General features: G+C 42.1%; 2 protein-coding genes across 3 annotated transcripts in view; one reads left to right on the top strand and one right to left on the bottom strand.

The window, feature by feature from the left end:
• Window positions 1-7288, bottom strand: part of LOC111146517 (WASH complex subunit 5) — a 61107-nt gene extending 53819 nt beyond the window's left edge. The window contains exons 1-3 of the mRNA XM_022502060.1: window positions 7202-7288; window positions 1379-1688; window positions 768-913 (exon numbers count right to left, since the gene is read on the bottom strand). Coding sequence (XP_022357768.1) covers window positions 768-913; window positions 1379-1564 — 332 coding nt within the window. The 5' untranslated portion in view covers window positions 1565-1688; window positions 7202-7288. The remainder of the gene's footprint in view (window positions 1-767; window positions 914-1378; window positions 1689-7201) is intronic.
• Window positions 7289-7433: 145 nt separating this feature from the next.
• The window catches only part of LOC111146535 (NSE2/MMS21 homolog, SMC5-SMC6 complex SUMO ligase), a 226278-nt gene continuing 215502 nt past the window's right edge, over window positions 7434-18209 (top strand). The window contains exons 1-2 of one of the 2 annotated variants that reach the window (XM_022502106.1): window positions 7434-7547; window positions 10954-11124. In XM_022502106.1, the coding sequence (XP_022357814.1) occupies window positions 10968-11124 (157 nt within the window). In that variant the 5' untranslated portion in view covers window positions 7434-7547; window positions 10954-10967. The remainder of the gene's footprint in view (window positions 7548-10953; window positions 11125-18209) is intronic. The other variant, XM_022502107.1, reaches the window with a different exon arrangement.

Raw genomic sequence — 18209 nt, 5'->3', positions numbered from 1 at the left:
GAGTAGTCCCTAATCTTAATTTATTAATTACAAATATCTTAGGAGTCACGCTATAAAAACATGGAATAGTTTAAAAGCTGATGAGTAGTGAATTCTTAAGGGCTGAAACGAAGAGAATACTGTGTAGTTAGGGATAAGAAGGAAGTTATGGTTACCAAGCCTATAAAAATAAGTTCCTTTCTCTCCACTTTTCATATATAAGATATTAAAATATGGTCATAAACTACAGGATTGAAAGCTACATGACTTAATACAGGAAACAGTTTGATGGTTGCCAGAAGGGAAAGGAATGGGGGGGGCATGGGCAAAGTGGTTGAGGGGAGTGGGAGGTAGGGCTTCTAGTTAGGGAATGAGTAAGTCGTGAGGGTGAATAGTACAGCACAGGGAATGTAGCAATGGTAGTGTGATATGCTGCATGGGGACAGAGAGTAGCTACACTTGTGGGGAGCAGAGCAAACAGAGTTATCAAATTACTGGGCTGTACTATGGATACTAATGAAACATTGTGTGTCAACTATATGTCAATGAAAATAAAGAAAGCAAGCCGTATGACAGCACAAAGCACAATTATTATACTACTTCACAAGAGCAGGAAAAGCACGATAAAACTCTAAAATACTTCAGATGACAGTACCACAGGAAGGAAAGACAATTATGTATGGGAGAGGTGGGAAGAGGGTATGATAACTGAGAAAGATGCCCATTTTCTAGCATGTCCCTTTCCCACTCTTTACTATCAGAATAAGCTATTGCTGAAGTATCAATACCTGTTTAAGTCTACAATATATTTATGCACGCTTTGAAATGCTAAATAAAATCTGGTCACAATTTCTATGTTGTTTTCACGAAATTCTTCATCTAAATCCTGTAGCTCTGGCTTAGCTTCCAGCTTGCTTTCCCATAATTCTGGACCCTGAGAAGAAAAACACATTTATGTGAAATGGCAATAAAAGCATACTTGTGGGTAAAATTTCTAAATAGCCTTTTAAAAATTTGCTCTTCTGCCTTCAAAGGGATATCGAAAATTGAAAGCAGAGCAACAGAAAGTAATGAAGAAAACAGAAGCCTAGATGCAAAATCCTTTGAAAGAAATGAACTTGAACTGTAACCATGATTCGCATGCTTTTAAGTGTGGGGTACTTGGTTGTGAAGTACATTATACCAAAGTTATCTTTTTAAAAGTTTGATTATATTAGGGCTTCCACACGATGCATTTATATTATTTTCCAGTTAGTTTGCTGATATTAAATTTGGTTTAAAAGCTTTCCTCGTTAACTCTTTCTCCATAATTACTTCACGTTTCAGTATCTCATGGTTCCCAGGGAAAGCATGCTTTTATAGACAATATGGTGGTAAAAATGCTATGGAGGAAGATTACCTTAAAATAGCTGAAATCAAATATGATATCTCCATATTTCTGTTGATCGGCTCGGTCTCTGTATCTGAACACAGCAGGAATAAACTCAGAAAGCCTCAAAAGTTCAGCAATGATGGCATTGCCACAGGAAACAATCCTGAGGATTGCCTGGCCACAGAGGTTGTTCTCAGCTAGAAAGTCCAACATGGTGGGGAGGATGTACTCTATTCGGGGCCTGGCTGGTAGGAATGTTTCACGGGCTCAGAGCTGGGGTCTGTAAATCACGAGATGAATCCAGGTCTGTTGACAATTGGCTGCTCCATTAAAAAACCTGTATCCCAAAAGAAAAGTATAAAAATCTCTATTTGTAAAGGGAGTGCATGTAACATATCTGTAAGATTTTCCTCCCTAGCCCACATAAGAAAAATTAAAACAAACAAGAGGGGCGCCTGGGTGACTCAGTCAGGTAAGTGTCTGCCTTCAGCTCAAGTCATGATGCCAGGGTCCTGGGACTGAGCCCCACATCGGGCTCCCTGCTCAGCGGGGAGTCTGCTTTTCCTTCTCCCTTCCCTCTCCCCCACCCTCAGCTCATGCTCTCTCTCTCAAATAATTAATCTTAAAAAAAAAAAAAAAAAAGAATGAGTTCCAATATGAGGGGAGGGCATTTATCCTCCACTCTTCTACTTTTCCATGTTGAGGGACTTTGCTCAATGTACACTCAGCCTCTTTCTTGATCCCTTATCCACTTCTCCCCATGAGAAAAGACCTGATGAAGCTGATCCCTGAGCTTGAGAGGACCCACTGAGCATTTGTGCTACCAATGTGCCCTAAACTGGGCACTGATCATTAAGTTTTCCTTGCAGGAGTTGTTCTACCTTTGCTAACACTTGTTTTACTTTTGGAAAAAGAGAACTATGTCTTCAAATCCACCAGAATTAGGCAAGAGAACAACTTTTAAAAATGTTTTTCTTATATGTCGGGTAGAGGAGGCCATTGTTATCATGGCTAACACATGCCCGAGGAATACTACTGAGTGACTTTAAAGTAAGGGCAAATATTTTGGGCTAAGCTGTGGAAAAGTTTTGATTAGAAAGGTATCTTGGAATGGTACCATTAAAACTTATGAAAGTAAGTTTCACACGTAACAAAATTTAGGGTAAAATATATCCTAATTCAAGGAACAAACCAAGAATGAGTCAAAAGTTGATTTCACCAAATTGTGACTTTGATGATACAGTATCTTATACTCCATGGTTGACTTTCATAGCACAATCTTAGAAAAAGATAATTTTTGTAAAAAATGTTCAAGATAGCATTCATTTTCCCAAAGTCTTCTCCCAACTCTTTTTCAAATCATTATCTTTGGAAATGTTCATTTTGTCATCATCTTTTTTGTATTTCTCTCCTCTGTTAATTTAGCTAGGTCACCGTGGTCAACTTCAGGGAAGCCTCAATTATTTTTCAGCTTCATGAAGGCCTGTGTACTTCCCAGGATTTGCACTTGAATTTTGTACTGGTACTGTGTTCTATCAACTTGACATTAACATTAAGATGACTGGCCAACAAAAATATAAGAATTCAACCTACTAGATCCTTTAGGACACAAATAACTGAGTAAGAAGAAATAAGCTTCTAAGTGGTCAACTCATTACAATTTTTATGTCAATGCCAACTTTTATGTTCATATGTAATCCAGCTGCAGGGACCCAAATAGGGTTAAATGAAATAATGAGGACTTCGTTGCACACAAAACCAGATGTGGAAAGACTTTTTTGACAGGAGGGGGGCTTCCTCTGCAGTCCTAGCAAAACATTCCCCAACCCCTGTCACATATGTTCAGAGTTTGCTCATGTTGAGCTACCTACTATAGTTATCTAGTAACTGGAAGCTTTGTATAACCCTTAAAGGTTTTCTTTCTCCCTTCTGTAAGTCTCTTATTATTGATTCAATACTTAGGAATGTTTTAATTTACTGGGAGGCTGTTGGCTCTCCAACAAGAACGTCCTCCCTCCTTTTCCTTTCTTCCTATAGAGAAGGAAACAAGTGGGTCCTTATTTTCCCAAAGCCCCTGAAAGTAGGTTAGACATGTGACTCAATTTCGGCCAATGAGATGTAAGAAGAAGTCTATGGTAGACCTTATGGGAAATGTATTCTTTTTCCTCTTGCTACACGGAAAGAAGCTTGAAGAGAAATTCCTCTTTTTCCTCTGGCTAAGCCCTCTCTTTCTTGCCTTTGAATGTGGTCCAATGAACACATCTTGCCTGACAGGCAAGGTCACGGGGTGACAAGCCTAAAAGAAAAAAAGGCAAAAACCTGCTGGTGGTGGTTTGGAAGAAGAGAAAGAATCTAAATTCTTGTTGATGTTCTTGACTTGCTGATTCAACTGTGGCACTAACGACCTCTGCGATCCTTGTAAAATGAACTATTTTTATGGGTTATCTACTGCTAGTTGCCTTTTGGATTCTTACAGGTGGAAGCATTGACATAGACTCATTCATTCAACAAATATGCACCCAGTGCCTCCTAGGTGTCAAGCATGGTTTTAGGACCTGAGGATATGCAGCGAACAGAACTAAGTTCTGGCTCGCATAAAGCCTGCATACTACTGGGAGTGGGGCAGAGATAATAAATAAATGCATTATGTATCAGGCTGTGATCACTGCTGTGAAGAAAGAGCATGATAAAGAAATGGAGTGTGGGCTGTTTTACAAAGTATGTGAAAGCCTCTCTGGTGAGATATTTGAGCAGGAACCGGAAGGAAACGAGGAAGCAAGCAGGAAGGGTATTTGAGTGTGGTGAGCAGCCCTTAGGACAGTCCCCGACGACCTCCATCTCCTTGTTCATGCCCTGGGTGGGCCCCTTTGCTTGAATGTGATTACTGACTCCTAAGGAACAGAATAGGCAGATACGAAAAAGAAAAATACGACTTCTGAGATTAGATCACCAAAAAATGGTGACTTCTGGCTGGGGCATCCTCCCTAGTTTGTTTGTTCTGGAGGAAGGAAGCTGTCATGTTGTGAGAGAGCCCAGTGATGAGAGAGTGAGAGGCCTGCCAACAACCACTTGAATGAGCTTGAAAACGGAATCCCCCAGAACCCCAGATGAGCCTTCAGATAAGATGACAGCTTCTATTCACACCCAGACTAAACCTCCCAAGAGCCCCTGAGCCAAAGGCACCTAGCTAAGCCACATCACCGATTCCTGACCACAGAAACTATAAGCCAATAGATATTTTCTTTTTTTTTTTTCTTTTTGCCTTAAGCCACTAGGTTTTGGGGTAGTTTGTTATTTTACAATCGGTAATCATCAGGAAGAAGGGCATTCCAGGCAGGTTTACAAGTAAATGCAAAAGCCCCAGGGCAGCCATGTGTTAAATGTGCTTAAGGAACAGCCAAGTGGCTGATGTGGCTAGTGCAGAGTGAACAAAGGATAGACATGCAGATCAGCGGCGGTGGATGGGGTTAGTCCAAGAGCAGGGAATGCTGAGACGACACTACGGTTGTCTAGAACTTTGTCTCATGAGGGTATCCTTTAGTACACATTAAGGCATAAATTATTAACAAGTCCTTTCATTTTCTCATGATGTTTACTTGTTAAGCCAAACTGATCTTTAACACGCTGAATTTCAGATAATTTCATTTTTTCTATCCCCCCCCCTTTTTTTTAAAGTAAACTCTACCCCCAGCGTGGGGTTTGAACTGACCCTGAGGTCAAAAACCACATGCTCTACTGTCTGAGCCAGCCAGGCACCCCAATTTCATCCCATTTTTTTTAAACAATTAGTTTTTTTTTAAAGATTTTATTTATTTATTTGACGGAGATCACAAGTAGGCAGAGAAGCAGGCAGAGAGAGAGGAGGAAGCAGGCTCCCTGCTGAGCAGAGATCCCGATGTGGGGCTTCATCCCAGGACCCTGGGATCATGACCTGAGCCGAAGGCAGAGGCTTTAACCCACTGAGCCACCCAGGCACCCCTCATCCCATTTTTTTGCACTGGAATGGTCTGTCTGGGAAAGTGATACAAGGGAAGGGGGAAAATAATGACAAATGGGGAAAAAAAAAAAAAGTCACTGAAGTCCTCTGAAGACCCAGGCCTAAGCAGGATGAAATTCCGGGACACACTTGTAAGACAAGCAAGCTCTGTTTAACTGGTCACTGCTACCAGATTTTGGATCTCAATACAGGATAGACACTGGGACCATGGAGAAAATACCTTAAAGCAAAATAACATTACCTGACTTCTTCCCCTAACCCCCCCACCCCCGGCCAAAAAAGGATGAACAGATACACTCAGCACCTGCACGCAGACTGTCCGGTTTGCTTAGGCCTGGAATAATGACATAAGTCAAGACTTTTGTTTACCGCTTATTTTAATTCTTAAAATCCTTACACTGTAGGCAACATTCAAAATATTATTTGGTCAGAGTATTTGGTAGATACCCCACTGCTGGTTTAAAAACTTGCCGTAAAGAACAGAACCTAAGAACCAATATTAAAGATGTCTAATGGTGTGGCAGTGATCTCAGAATTCAGTGGCTTTATAGAAGGTGCTTAGGCTTAGTTGAGATTTTAAAAAAAATCACTCTAGAATGAGGTGCAGATAAACACTATAGGAGAACCTATATTAAATCTTCCATTTAGTGGTTCTCTTGGTGCTAGGGATGAAGAAAATTCATAAAGACCAGTTTTTCTCCATATAGATGGTATTACTACTTGGCATGAAATGAAACCAGAGAGCCTACTCAATTTCCTACTTTTCTTTTACAAGGCACCCCCCAAAGCAGCCATAATTTATTTTAAAGAATTTGGTATGGAGCTGTGGTTTGCAGTTTGGAAAATAAGCCTAGACATAGGAGAACATCTTTCAAGAATGAAGCATGGCATCATCTGCCAATTACCCAGTAAGTACAGAACTGAAATCTGAAGGAAATTAAATTGCCCTGGCACAAACCACTGTGTGCCCTACTCAGAGGACAAAAGAAGATAGGTCTATTTTTATCCTTTCATAAAACTTCAGTTCCATAAAGAAGGAAGCACTGGTCTCCACTTATCCATTATCAGGAACAAAATGTAATGGTTGTTTATCAAGATAAAAGTGACTGATAACTCTCTTCCAGAAAAGTTCTGAAACAAGCCTGATCACTTTAGTCCCATTCATAAATCCCGGAAAAGACAGGAGATGGAAAAACGGAAGGTGATCCTGGTTGTGGGGAGAGGCAGAAACACTTCTCTGTCCCTTCTCTTGACCCCATCACCTATGTTGGAGGAAACTCCGTGCACTTGGAATCGGGAAATCCGGCTCCACTACGGGCTCCGTGACTTGGTTTATGTTTTCAACCGTCCCTTAAACCAGTCAGGACCCTCGGAACTATTTTCCGAAATGAAGAGAACTTTGGCACCAGCATGACACAGGTGAGGGAATTAAGGTGCACAGAGGGAACAATGACTTGCTCAAACTCACAGCCGACGGCAGAACTAGAATTCAAACCCAGGTCCATCAGACTCTAAAGCCCCTCGCCAACCGCTCCGTTTTCTCCAGAGTGAATGCAGGAATAACAATGTCTACCCAGCACGGCTCCTGAGAACAGGGAATGATCAGATGCGGGGCAAGCAGCTGAATATCACTTCCCAAAGCGCCCAGACAGCGTGGAAAATCAGTTCCACCTATGTGGAGGTGGAGAGCCTGGACTGCAGCCCCGCCATCGGAGGCCCCTCAGTCCTCCAAACCGGGCTCTGCATCCAGACAGCACCCCACGCCACAAACGTCCCTCCAGCCCGCGCGGCCCCGTCGGGGGCTGGGGAGGGGCAGAGGGACCGAACGGAGAGCGCATCCCGCCCCAACTCACCTGTCACCCGGGCCGCGCCAGTGCGCACATGTGCGGCCGTCGATCGCGGGCGAGGTCGGCACCCGGGTCCCGACCCCTCCCTCTCCGCACCGGTACCCCTCTCTCCGCAGCCCCCACTCGCCAGCCGGCAGGACCCCAGCTTCCGCCTCTGGCTCCCCTGGCGGTCACATGACCAGAGGGGCGGAGAGCGGGGCGGGGCGTCATGTGACCGCTGGCGGGCGACGGCTGATGACGCCCGAGCCCGCGCTCTCAGTTTCAGCGACTGGGGAAGGGAGTTGAGGAAGGAGTTGGGGTTCGGGTGTGGGCAGTCCGGGTGCAGCGAGACCGAGCTGGGTCGGGCGTCCAGGTAAGGCAGAAGCTGGGGGTGGAGAGGACGAGGGTGGCGGAAAGTGTCTCCTCCCTCTCGGACTCTCCGCGTGTGCCCTGAACTGGGGTCTGTCCGCCTGGCTCTTTGCACGTCGAGCAGGGAGGCTCGGGCAGGCTGCCTCCCTCCCTGAGACGTCATCTCTCCATCCTTCGATCCGAGTGGGGGAAAGTTCACGAATTATTGATGCAGGGTGATGTGGTTTGAGCTGTCTTCAAAAGCTGGGCCTCGGACAAGTCGTTCAAAAAGCTCTCTGGGCCTCAGTTTCCCTTTTCTAGAAATGGTTGAGAACCTTAGCGATAATGAGAGTGAAGCGCCAGGCAGCAGGTTATGGCGCACTGTAGAGGACCTCAGAAAGGTGGTCGCTGTTACTGTGGTGACTCTCCTCAGTTCTTTATTGATTGCCTGTTTTGTGTGGGGAGCTGTTTGCTGTGGAACGTGTCAGAGTTCTAGTATAAGCTGGGTGAAGGAGTGACAGCCACTCATGTGAACAAATGATTGTGATGAGTTTTGCTGAGTTTTATAAAGAAGTGTGTGTGTGTGTGTGTGTGTGTGTGTGTAAGGGAGAGAGAGGGATAGTAGTAGCATGAGGGAGGGAGCAAGCTATTGCATATATGGATAAGAGAAGATTTCATAAAGAAAGACGGATCCTTGCATCTCGAAGAAGGAGACAGCTCTGTCTGGACTTGTACAGGTCCCTGTGATTTGAAGGAGATTCAGCAGAATGTATATAAATTGTTTGGTCTTTGCTTATCACTGTGCTGTGCAGAAAGATGAGAGAGGGAAACAGTAATAACTAACTGCTCCTGCCTGAAGCCAATCTTAGACCTGCTGGGGTCCGAGAATGTGTGTCTTTTCAGCTTCCCTCATTCATATGTTGAGATGCTAGTACCAGTGTGATGGTATTAGGACTTGGGGCCTTTGAGAGGTGCTTAGGTCAAGAGGGTGGAGCCCTCCTGAATGGAATTAGTGCCTTTGTAAAAGAGGCTCCTCAAAGCTCCCTTGCACCTAATACTGTGTGAAGACAAAGAGTGAGAAGGCATGGGGCCTCTGAACCAGGAAGAGGGCCTTCACCAGAACTTGACCTTTTTGGCACCTTGGTCTTGGACTTTCCAGCCTTCAGAACTGTGAGAGAGAAATTTCTGTTGTTTATAAATAAGCTACCCAGTCTGGTGTTTCGTTACAGCAGCCAGAATGGCCAAAGACAAGACCTGTTAGTGGAGGCAAAATAACATGCTTGGGGAAAAACTCAGGAAGCCCTGTTTTAAACTTTCTTGGAAACCATAGGTACAGGGAACAAAGAGATTATTGTTACTGGGGAAGGCTCCAAGAGGAGGTTGATTTAAACCCAAGGTTTCTCAACCACCCCATCATTGACATTTTGGGCCAGATGATTCTTTGGAGAAGGGGGGGTGTCCTGTGAATTATGTACTTAGCTGTACTTAGTGGGAGAAAGAGGGAAAAGTGGGTCTACGTATTCCCTTTGCTTCTCATTCTGAATCTTCTCCCTGGAAATACTCCAGAGTTACAGAAGGAAGTTTTTACCCAGGTCTCTGCAAATGTAGTTTCATTAGAGTAATGTGAGTTTTGCATGCACATAATAAAGATAGCTTCTATGTGGTAGACACTCCCACTTAGCCTGGATTATATTATTCCTTATATACATCATGTGTTTTGTCAACTCTAACTGCTGTTAAAAAATAGTGTAGACTGGTGGCTTAAACAACAGAAATTTATTTTCACACTTTTGGAGACTCGAAGTCAGAGATTGGGGAGTTGGCTGCTGATAAGGGCCCTATTTCTGGCTTTCAGTCACCCCCCTTCTTGCTAGGTCCTTGCTTGGTAGAGAGAGAGAACTGGGGTGTCTCTTCCTCTCCTAATAAGGACACTAATCCTTTCCTGAGGGCTCTAGCCTCAGGGCATCTAAACCTAATTATCTCCCAAAGGCCTAATTTCTAATTACCATCACAATGGGGGTTAGGCTCTCAACATAAAATCTGGGGGGAGATGCAATTATCTCAGTGTTTTCCATACTTGTTTGATTTCAAGAATCACCTGGGGGCAGTTCATAAAAATACAGGTTTTCTCGGAGTGTCCACTAGGGACTTTGGTTCAGTAGGTCTGAGATAATACCTATATGTAAATTTATATTTTTAATAAGCATTTCAACTGATTCTTAAGATCAGACAAGTTTTCGAAAACTACATTTAATTTATCCTCAATAATGCTGTGAAAGAGATACGATTATTTCCTTTTACACAAGAGCAGACTGAAGATAGAGAGGGTAAGCAACTTAAACAGGGGCGTGCAATTACAAAAGGTATGGATGAGACCGAATTTCCAAGCATCTCTGTTCAGTGTCCATTCTCTCAAGCACTACTCCATATTCTTGCTTATCGGGTTATAATGATGAAGTTGATGTTAATATTTGCTTCCACATGCTGGACATTATTCTGAGTGTTTTCTTATACACCTTATCTCATTCTGTTCTCACAGTAATCCTGGAGGTGGGCAGGATTCCAGAGGTGCGTGATTCCAGTTTTAGGAAGGGAAAAATGAAACACTGAAAGCTTAAATAATTTGCCTGAAGTCATTCAGTTACTTAACTGGGAAAATCAGGCTTTGAATTCAGATAGTCTGGTTCTAGAAGCTGTATACTTGACCCTTATTCCATATCGCCCCCATACTTTATAATGTAGATAAATTCTGCTTTTACTGACAGAATCTGGGATCTAACCAAGTCTGTAAATCTGTTAGAACCCAGAGGACTGTCAGGAATATATACAATATCTATATATAATATGTGTTTTTTTATTTACATTTATATATTTACAGTTTTCAGAATTAAATATGCATATATGTCAGGCATGTTAAAAATTACAGGTTTCGAAGTTCTCCCTATTAAACTATTTTATTATTACTGTTTTTGGTAATCTCTCCACCCGCCATGGGGCTCGAACTCACGACCCCAAGACGCGTGCTCTTCCGACTGACCCAGCCAGCCACCCTGTCCTACTGTTTTCAGTTTTTAGAAAAATGCATCATACAAGTAGTCTACTTTTTCTAACCCCTTCAAGTTTTAGGTGTTTGAGAACCGTGCTGTTGTTAAATTCTTCAGAGAACCAGGGAATATTTTGAAAGAGAGTATTTTCCCTCCTTTGAAAAATGAAAACACTTAGCTTCCTCATGTATTGGGTGCATCTGTGTTTGGTGGCCCACATGACAGCACAATGCTTTGGTGTCCCCTCCAGGGATATAGAATGTATATAATACTGTGACATTTGTGGGCTATTAGATACATTCATATGGACGTTTACAGCAGTATTATTTTTCTATTCCATTATTATTCTGACTCCTAAATCTTATTTCATTGTGTTTGAAAACTTAGGTAATAATTTCAAGATGCCCGGACGTTCCAGTTCAAGTTCAGGTTCAACTGGTTTTATATCCTTCAGTGGTATAGAATCTGCTCTCTCCTCTTTGAAAAACTTCCAATCCTGTATCAGCTCTGGAATGGATACAGCTTCTAGTGTTGCCTTGGATCTAGTGGAAACTCAGAGTAAGTAACAATTGAAAGTTACTTCGTTTGTGTCTACTTTGGGATAACCCTGTGTGGAGGAATCACTCTAGGGATGTGAAATACTGCTCACCTTCCAAGTATTCTTGGAACAGTCATTGAATCCCTCTGGGCATCGGTTTTCTCATCTTGTTCTACTTGTTTTGCATAACACATAACCATGTACTGAAGATAAAATGAGCTCGACTCATTCATGTGTCTTCAGATAGTTATGTGCCAGTAGAAACTGTACTAGAAATTTTGCAGGCTAAACCATGAAGGTTCCTGATCTCAAGGAGCATACAATCTAAAGTATGTGACATTTGTGAACTGTAAGGTATGCAAATGCATTAATATAAAATTATAATAAAATTATCTTGCATTCCTTTAACTCTGTTCATGCTTGACTACTTGGTAGACAGACTAAGGTTATGTTAGGGATACAGGCACAGGAAAGCCTCTACCAAAATAGAAAAATTGAGCTTTAATGAACTTTATCAACATTTTTCAATCAGAAGATTTAGAAAGTGGTTAATTTGCTGTCTTTGGATTAGGGTTTTTTTAATTTTATATATGGAGGCGGGGGAGCAACAGTATTTTATGTGGTTTTTAGCAATTTGATTGTTATATAACTTTGTGTGATTTTGTTTTTTCTGTCTAGTGTTCCTTAAGCTTTATGGACTGGTGGACCTATAGTTTTGATCAAATTCAGAAAAATTTCTGCCACTATTTCTTTTTTTTTTCCCTAACTTATTTTGAGAGAGAGAGAGAGAGAGAGAGAGCATGTGCAAGCAGGGGAAGGGGCAGAGGGAGAGCAAGAATCTTAAGCAGATTCCGTGCTGAGCGCAGAGCCCTACACAGGGCTGGATCCCACTAACCTGAGATCCTGACCTGAGCCAAAATCGAGAGTTGGATGCTCAACCAACTGAGCCACCCAGGCACTCCTGCCACTATTTCTTCAGATAGTTTTTTTTTTTTTTTTAAAGATTTTATTTATTTATTTGACAGAGAGAGCTCACAAGTAGGCAGAGAGGCAGGCAGTTGGGTGGGGGGGGAGCAGTCTGCCCGTGGAGCAGGGAGCCCGATGTGGGGCTCCATCCCAGGACCCTGGGATCATGACCTGAGCCGAAGGCAGAGGCTTTAACCCACTGAGCCACCCAGGCGCCCCTTCAGATATTTTTTTTTTTTTAAAGATTTAATTTATTTATTTGAGAGAGAGACAGTGAGAGAGAGCATGAGCGAGGAGAAGGTCAGAGGGAGAAGCAGACTCCCATGGAGCTGGGAGCCCGATGCGGGACTCGATCCCAGGACTCCGGGATCATGACCTGAGCCGAAGGCAGTCGTCCAACCAACTGAGCCACCCAGGCGTCCCTTCAGATAGTTTTTTATAGTCCCTCCCCTACCCTCTTCTTCTGGGACTCTACTTATATGTATATTGGACAGCTTGATAATGTCCTGTAAGTCACTGAGGCTTGATTGATTTTTTTTTTTTTTTCAGGTCTTTTTCTGTCTGGCTTCAGTTTTAATAGTATCTGTGGCTATGTCTTCAGGTTCATCGGTCTTGTCTTCTACAGTCTCTGTTGTTAATTTTATGCAATGATTTTTAAATTTCAGATACTGGATTTTTCAACTCTAGGCATAAAAAAGAATGAAATAGAGTCTTTTCATTATGTTCATGTTTTCTCTATATTCTTGAGTATATGGAGCATATTTATAATAGTTGTTTTAATATCCTCCTCTGCTAATTCTGTCTTTCCTGTCGCTGCTTCTTCCCATGGACATTGTGTGTATTATGTTGAGTGTTTGGATTTTGTTGTCTACCAATAAAGAATTACGGCGTTTGTTTTGGCAGGCATCAAAGTAATTTGTGGATTACACCAGTCCTTTCCAGGCTGGTTGTTAGACTTCGTTAGTGCGGGTCAAGTTCGTGTCAATTTATTTGAAGGCCACTTTAGCCTGCTTCTGGAGCTTGGCCTTTCTGCATCTCTGTTGACTGCCCAGAGGGTTCTGTGAGATAGCTCCACTCTGCTGGATGGAATTCGAATGTCTCCCAGTTCTGTGTGAGTTCGGGGAATTGTTCACTTTACAGCTCCCAGCAGTTGTTTCTCAGTGGTTTAGGATTGAGGAGATCTCTGCAGATCCCTAGAGCACTCTCTCTTTGTGGTAGCTCCCTTTTGGTGCTCTGTCTTGAAAACCCCTGTTGTCTTAGCTTCCCCGAACTCCAGTCTCTGTCTCCTTGGTCCTTCAAGACTTTCCTTCTCTGCTGGGCTTCCTCTTCCCTCGTGCAGGGAGGCAGGCAAATGCAGGACTTACCTAACTTGTTTGTCCCTTTCTGGGAGGCTCACGGTTCTGCTGTCCCTGTGGTCCCACTTTCTGAAAGCGGCTGTCTCATATATTTTGTCCAGCTTTCTAGTCCTCACCGCAGGACATCCGATTCCAGGCCCGTTGTTCATTCGTGGCCGGCAGCCGAAGTCACCCATAATGTTTAGTGGGTAGCTTCTCTAGATCTAACCCTTCCCAGCCTGATCTGTAGTCTATTTTCAGGTCTTTGGCTTTAGCTTTGGTAGGAGACCTGGATAAAAGTCATCATAAAATCTGCAGCCGTAAGAGAAGAGAGCTGGAGTCTGAACCAGTCGACTGTGCTGTTGGACAGCAGTGAAGGGCTTGGGGGAAATTAAAGTGCAGAAGAGCGTGTGTGAAAGTCCATGAATCACCTTCATAGCAGAACTGTTTCCTTTTCCTCTTAGCCTTGTAAGATTGGTACCCTTCCTGTTTACCTTTTGGGTTCCCCAGTTTCATCACAAATTAAAATGAGCTTTGCTAGACAGGTGGTGGTGATCACGTGGGTATCATTTTCTCACTTTGTACTGTGGATCTCTTGTTACTATATTATTAAATTGTTGATATAGGGGATTCTTGTTCCCACACACTTGGAGGGGGGTGATGTGTACTGTTTTGGTTGCATATTCCTAAAGCAGGTTGCTGTCCCCATTCAACTTAGAGCTCATTTGAAATGATCACTTTACCCTGAGTTATGTTATAGTGTGTGGTGTTTAAGCAGTAGACCCTTAGTGCCACCATATCTCTTTTATTCTCTAAATGTGTTGGTATTCTCGGAATACTTTCTTATTTGCCTAATTGCAAAATGGAATTTCTTACATTAGGAGATTTTTCAAGTAGCTGGGGCTTATTTTTTGGATTTTCAAATTTTTAGATACCTTTCTGCTTTCTGAGGCAAAAGTACTGACTTCATTTACCAAAATTGTTGTTGTGATGATCATCTTTGAGCAATTAAATTTTCAGAAGCCCTTTAAGTTTAGTTAGATAAAATTGAGGAATGGCCCCATTCTAAAATATTAATGTACGTCCAGCTGTGGCCTCTCCTTATGCCTCTATGCCAGTACAGGAAAGGTTTGAGAAGAACAGTTTTGTGAGAAACTTCATCCTATTAAGGGCAGTTGCTCTTAAAAGGGAATGAAAAACGTTGGTCTCTGTATATTTAAAGTAATATTTTAAAAGTACAAAATGAAAACTAATCAAGAGAGCAAGTCTTTGACTTATGCCACCTGTATTCATGTCTTTGATGTTGCCAGTCATACTAGACGCTTGGGTTTGCAAGGCTGGCCTTTCAGAGTTTATTTTTTCCCTCCTAAATGATTGGTTTGCAGTTTGAGCCACAGAGTAAGGAATGGCACTTAATTTCGACAGTGTGGAGGTGGCCATTCTGATTTCTTGATCCAGGTTTTGTTTGTTTTTTATTTCGAAACATATGTAACTCTTTGAGTAAATAGATATTAAAATTGAGAGGTTTTTTTTTTTTTCCAAAGGAGAGCATGCTATAAAGCTGAATTTAAAGATTTTATTTAGTTATTTGCAGGGGGAGGAGGGGTAGAGAGAGAGGGGGAAGCAGGATCCCTGCTCAGCCGGAAGCCAGATGCAGGCTCGATCCTGCTAACCTGAGATCATGACCTGAGCCAAAGGCAGACACTTAACACGTAACAGACTGAGCCACCCAGACGCCCCTGTAAAGCTGAATTTAAAGAAATGCAATCTTAGATAAATTATGGGACTGCTCTTACTGAACCCTGGGTGTTTTAAGTTGCTACTTGATAAACAAGTTTTCCTCTAAGACCTAAATAGAAAATAAAACAATTTAGCAAGGCTTCATCAGATCTGCTTTTCTCCTGATTACTTTGTAACACAATTGCACAGTGCAGATACATACAGTGGACTCTTCTGTGGCATCCGTTATCATTAGGGTAGATGATTATTAATTTAAAAATTAAAATTAGCAGTATTCAGGGCACCTGGGTGGCTCAGTTGGTTAAGCATCCAACTCTTGATCTTGTCTTAGGTAGTGATCTCTCAGGGTCCTGTGATCCCGCCCCTGTCGGGCTCTGCACTCAGTGGGGAGTCTGCTTGAGGATCGTGTCTCTTGCTCTCCCTTTGCCCCTCTGCCAACTTGTGCATGTGCTCTCCCTCTCTCTCTCTCAAATGAATAGATAATAAATGTTTAAAAAGAGAAATATCTTGGGGCGCCTGGGTGGCTAAGTCTGTTGAGTGTCTGTGTTTGGCTCAGGTCATCGTCCCAGGGTCCTGGGATCAATTCTCACATTGGGCTGTCTGCTCAGCAGGGGAACCTGCTTCTCTCTCTCCCTCTGCTCATGTGCTCTCTCTCTAACTCACTCTGTCTCTCAAATAAATAAGTAAAATCTTAAAAAAAAAATAAAAAAAGAAATAATCTTTAAAAGTGAACAGTATTCTTCCTCCTTGGCTTTTCGTGTGTTCCCAGATGAGCCCTGCCCCCACTTACGATGCAGTAACATGCCATATCCTCATATCCTGAAACCAGTTAATGTTTTTTCTTTGTTTCATGGGGTGTTTTTGCATTTATATTGTAATTTGCTCTGTTAATGTCTGATCTTCCCTTTGAACCTGGTGTCCTGGGGCAGAGACCTCGGAGAGTTCCTCTCACATTTTCAGAGGCTTGATGTTCATCAGGTGTTGAATGTATATAAATTAGTTAATAAGTGTCTTTGAAGACACTTCTCCAAATAGAGATACTTGGATCCACTGTATAGAAAATTAAGTTGTTTCCCAAAATTAGAAATTGAGCACTTCTGTTAATTTGCAAACCTCGTTTTTTAAAGACTTTGGCATTTAATTTTTCTGTAAGAGCTAATTAATTCAGTGGTTCTCAAACCTGAGGGTGCATCAGAACCACTTAGAGGGTTTGTTAAAATACAGATTGCAGGACCCCACCACCAGAGTTTCAGCAGGTCTGTTGAGCCCAAGAATTTGCAATTCTAACAAGTTACCAGGTGATGCTGCTGTTGATGCTGCTGATCCACTGCGCCAGACTTTGAGAACCCTGGGTCTGACCTCATTGCCTATTTGGCCGGAAACATACACCACTAGGTGGCACCAGAATACTTCTTATGAGGTAGCCTTCGGCCTTAGGGCCGCTGTTGAATGCAGACTTGAGGATTGGGCAAAAGGAACAATCACTAAAGGGTTGGAATGTTGTAGCCCAGAGCTCGAGTTATTCCGTATATCTAAGAAAACAAACATGTGTTGACTATATCAGACCAGAGAAACTATAGGATTGTTAAGGTTACATTTTAAGATGAACTCTTCCAGGAATGAGGAATAACCAACCGTATTATCTCCACTACCTTTGTTTTCAATTACGCAGGCTACTCATTTTCATTTACTAGTGATACATGTAGACCCTGTCACAAGACAGAAGTATACACCGCAGCTTTGTTAGTTATTATTCTAAGTTACTGAATCTTGATTTTTGTTGTTGATTACATTTAAAAACCTCTCTAAAAAGGTTTACACATTCTGTTCACAAGCATAGGTCATTTGGTCCTTCTGCTAGAGGGCTAATTGTGTTTGGGGCAGTTTTAGGAGCTGGAAAGGTGGAAAATGTGCTTTCCTTTCCTACTGGCTTCCTCAGGCAGAAAGTTGAGTAGTTTCCTCTTTAAGAGCTGGGGAGAGGAAACTTTGGGTGGTTGTTTGCCTTGCCTCACCTCTTCTTGCTGTTCATCCTCACCCCATAAATTTCGAACCTTCCCAGCACCTCCAGATTTTCTTTCTTCCACTGACTGTAACAACCTGAAAGTTGGCATGGTTTCTCTGAATGATGGAATGTGTGGAAATCATTGATTGCTGTTCTCTCCTGTTTGCTAATCTCTCCTGTTCACAATGGGATGTCACTTTCTGAAATAGTAAATGAGTCGTCTTTCAGTTTTTGAAACAGAGTATGTATAGTATCTGAATACTGTCTGAGTTTCTAGGCTCTTGAGAATACTCTTTCTGTTGATTCTATTTTTTTTATCTTTGGAGCAAAGGCGTGAGTTAGGTTTTAGTGACCTAATAGGGTATGATAATGACTAATACAGAAAAAACTGAGTTGAGATCACTCGATCAGACTTAAAAATTAGGCTAGCATTTTATCATGTATCTTTGATCATTGGGAAGAATTAAGGCTAGTTTAATGTTAGGCAAAGATGACAACTCAAGGCAGAGTAGAGCAGACTTTAGAATCGATTTTGAAACATCAGTTTCCTTTTTAGAAAATAAAATTTTGTCTGGTGGTAAGCTGAAAGGAGCTTTTATTAGGTTGGTGATTCACAGTTGAAATCAGTTTGATTATTTTAGAGAGGATTATTTTTTTCATTCAGGCCTTTATCTCCTCTCTGTACTTTACAACTGAAATTATATATTTGTGTTTTACGTAAGTGTAAAGTGTTATTTATATACTGCAGCACTGTCCAATGAAAATCTAGGGGGAGGCACATGTGCAATTTAAATTTTTTTATCCTCGTTACAAAAGGTAAGAAAGAGAATTTAATTTTAGTAATAATTTTGTTTAATTCCGTATATCTAAAATAAGAATTTAGCATGTAATCAGTATAAAAATTGAGTTATTTTTCCTTTTTTTTTTTTTTTTAATGTATGCAAGTTCAGAATCCTTCAGTCCATTTCAGTCTGGACCAGCCACATTTCGTATGCTTAAAAGCCACACTTGGCAGCCGGCTGCTGTAGTAGGTAGCAGCAAGTGTCCGTGGACAGCAAGAGTC

The sequence above is a fragment of the Enhydra lutris genome, unplaced genomic scaffold (genome assembly GCF_002288905.1).
Source record: "Enhydra lutris kenyoni isolate GAN:26980312 unplaced genomic scaffold, ASM228890v2 scaffoldscaffold14, whole genome shotgun sequence".
Classification (NCBI taxonomy): domain Eukaryota; kingdom Metazoa; phylum Chordata; class Mammalia; order Carnivora; family Mustelidae; genus Enhydra; species Enhydra lutris.
This window is presented reverse-complemented; position numbering and strand designations above follow the sequence as displayed.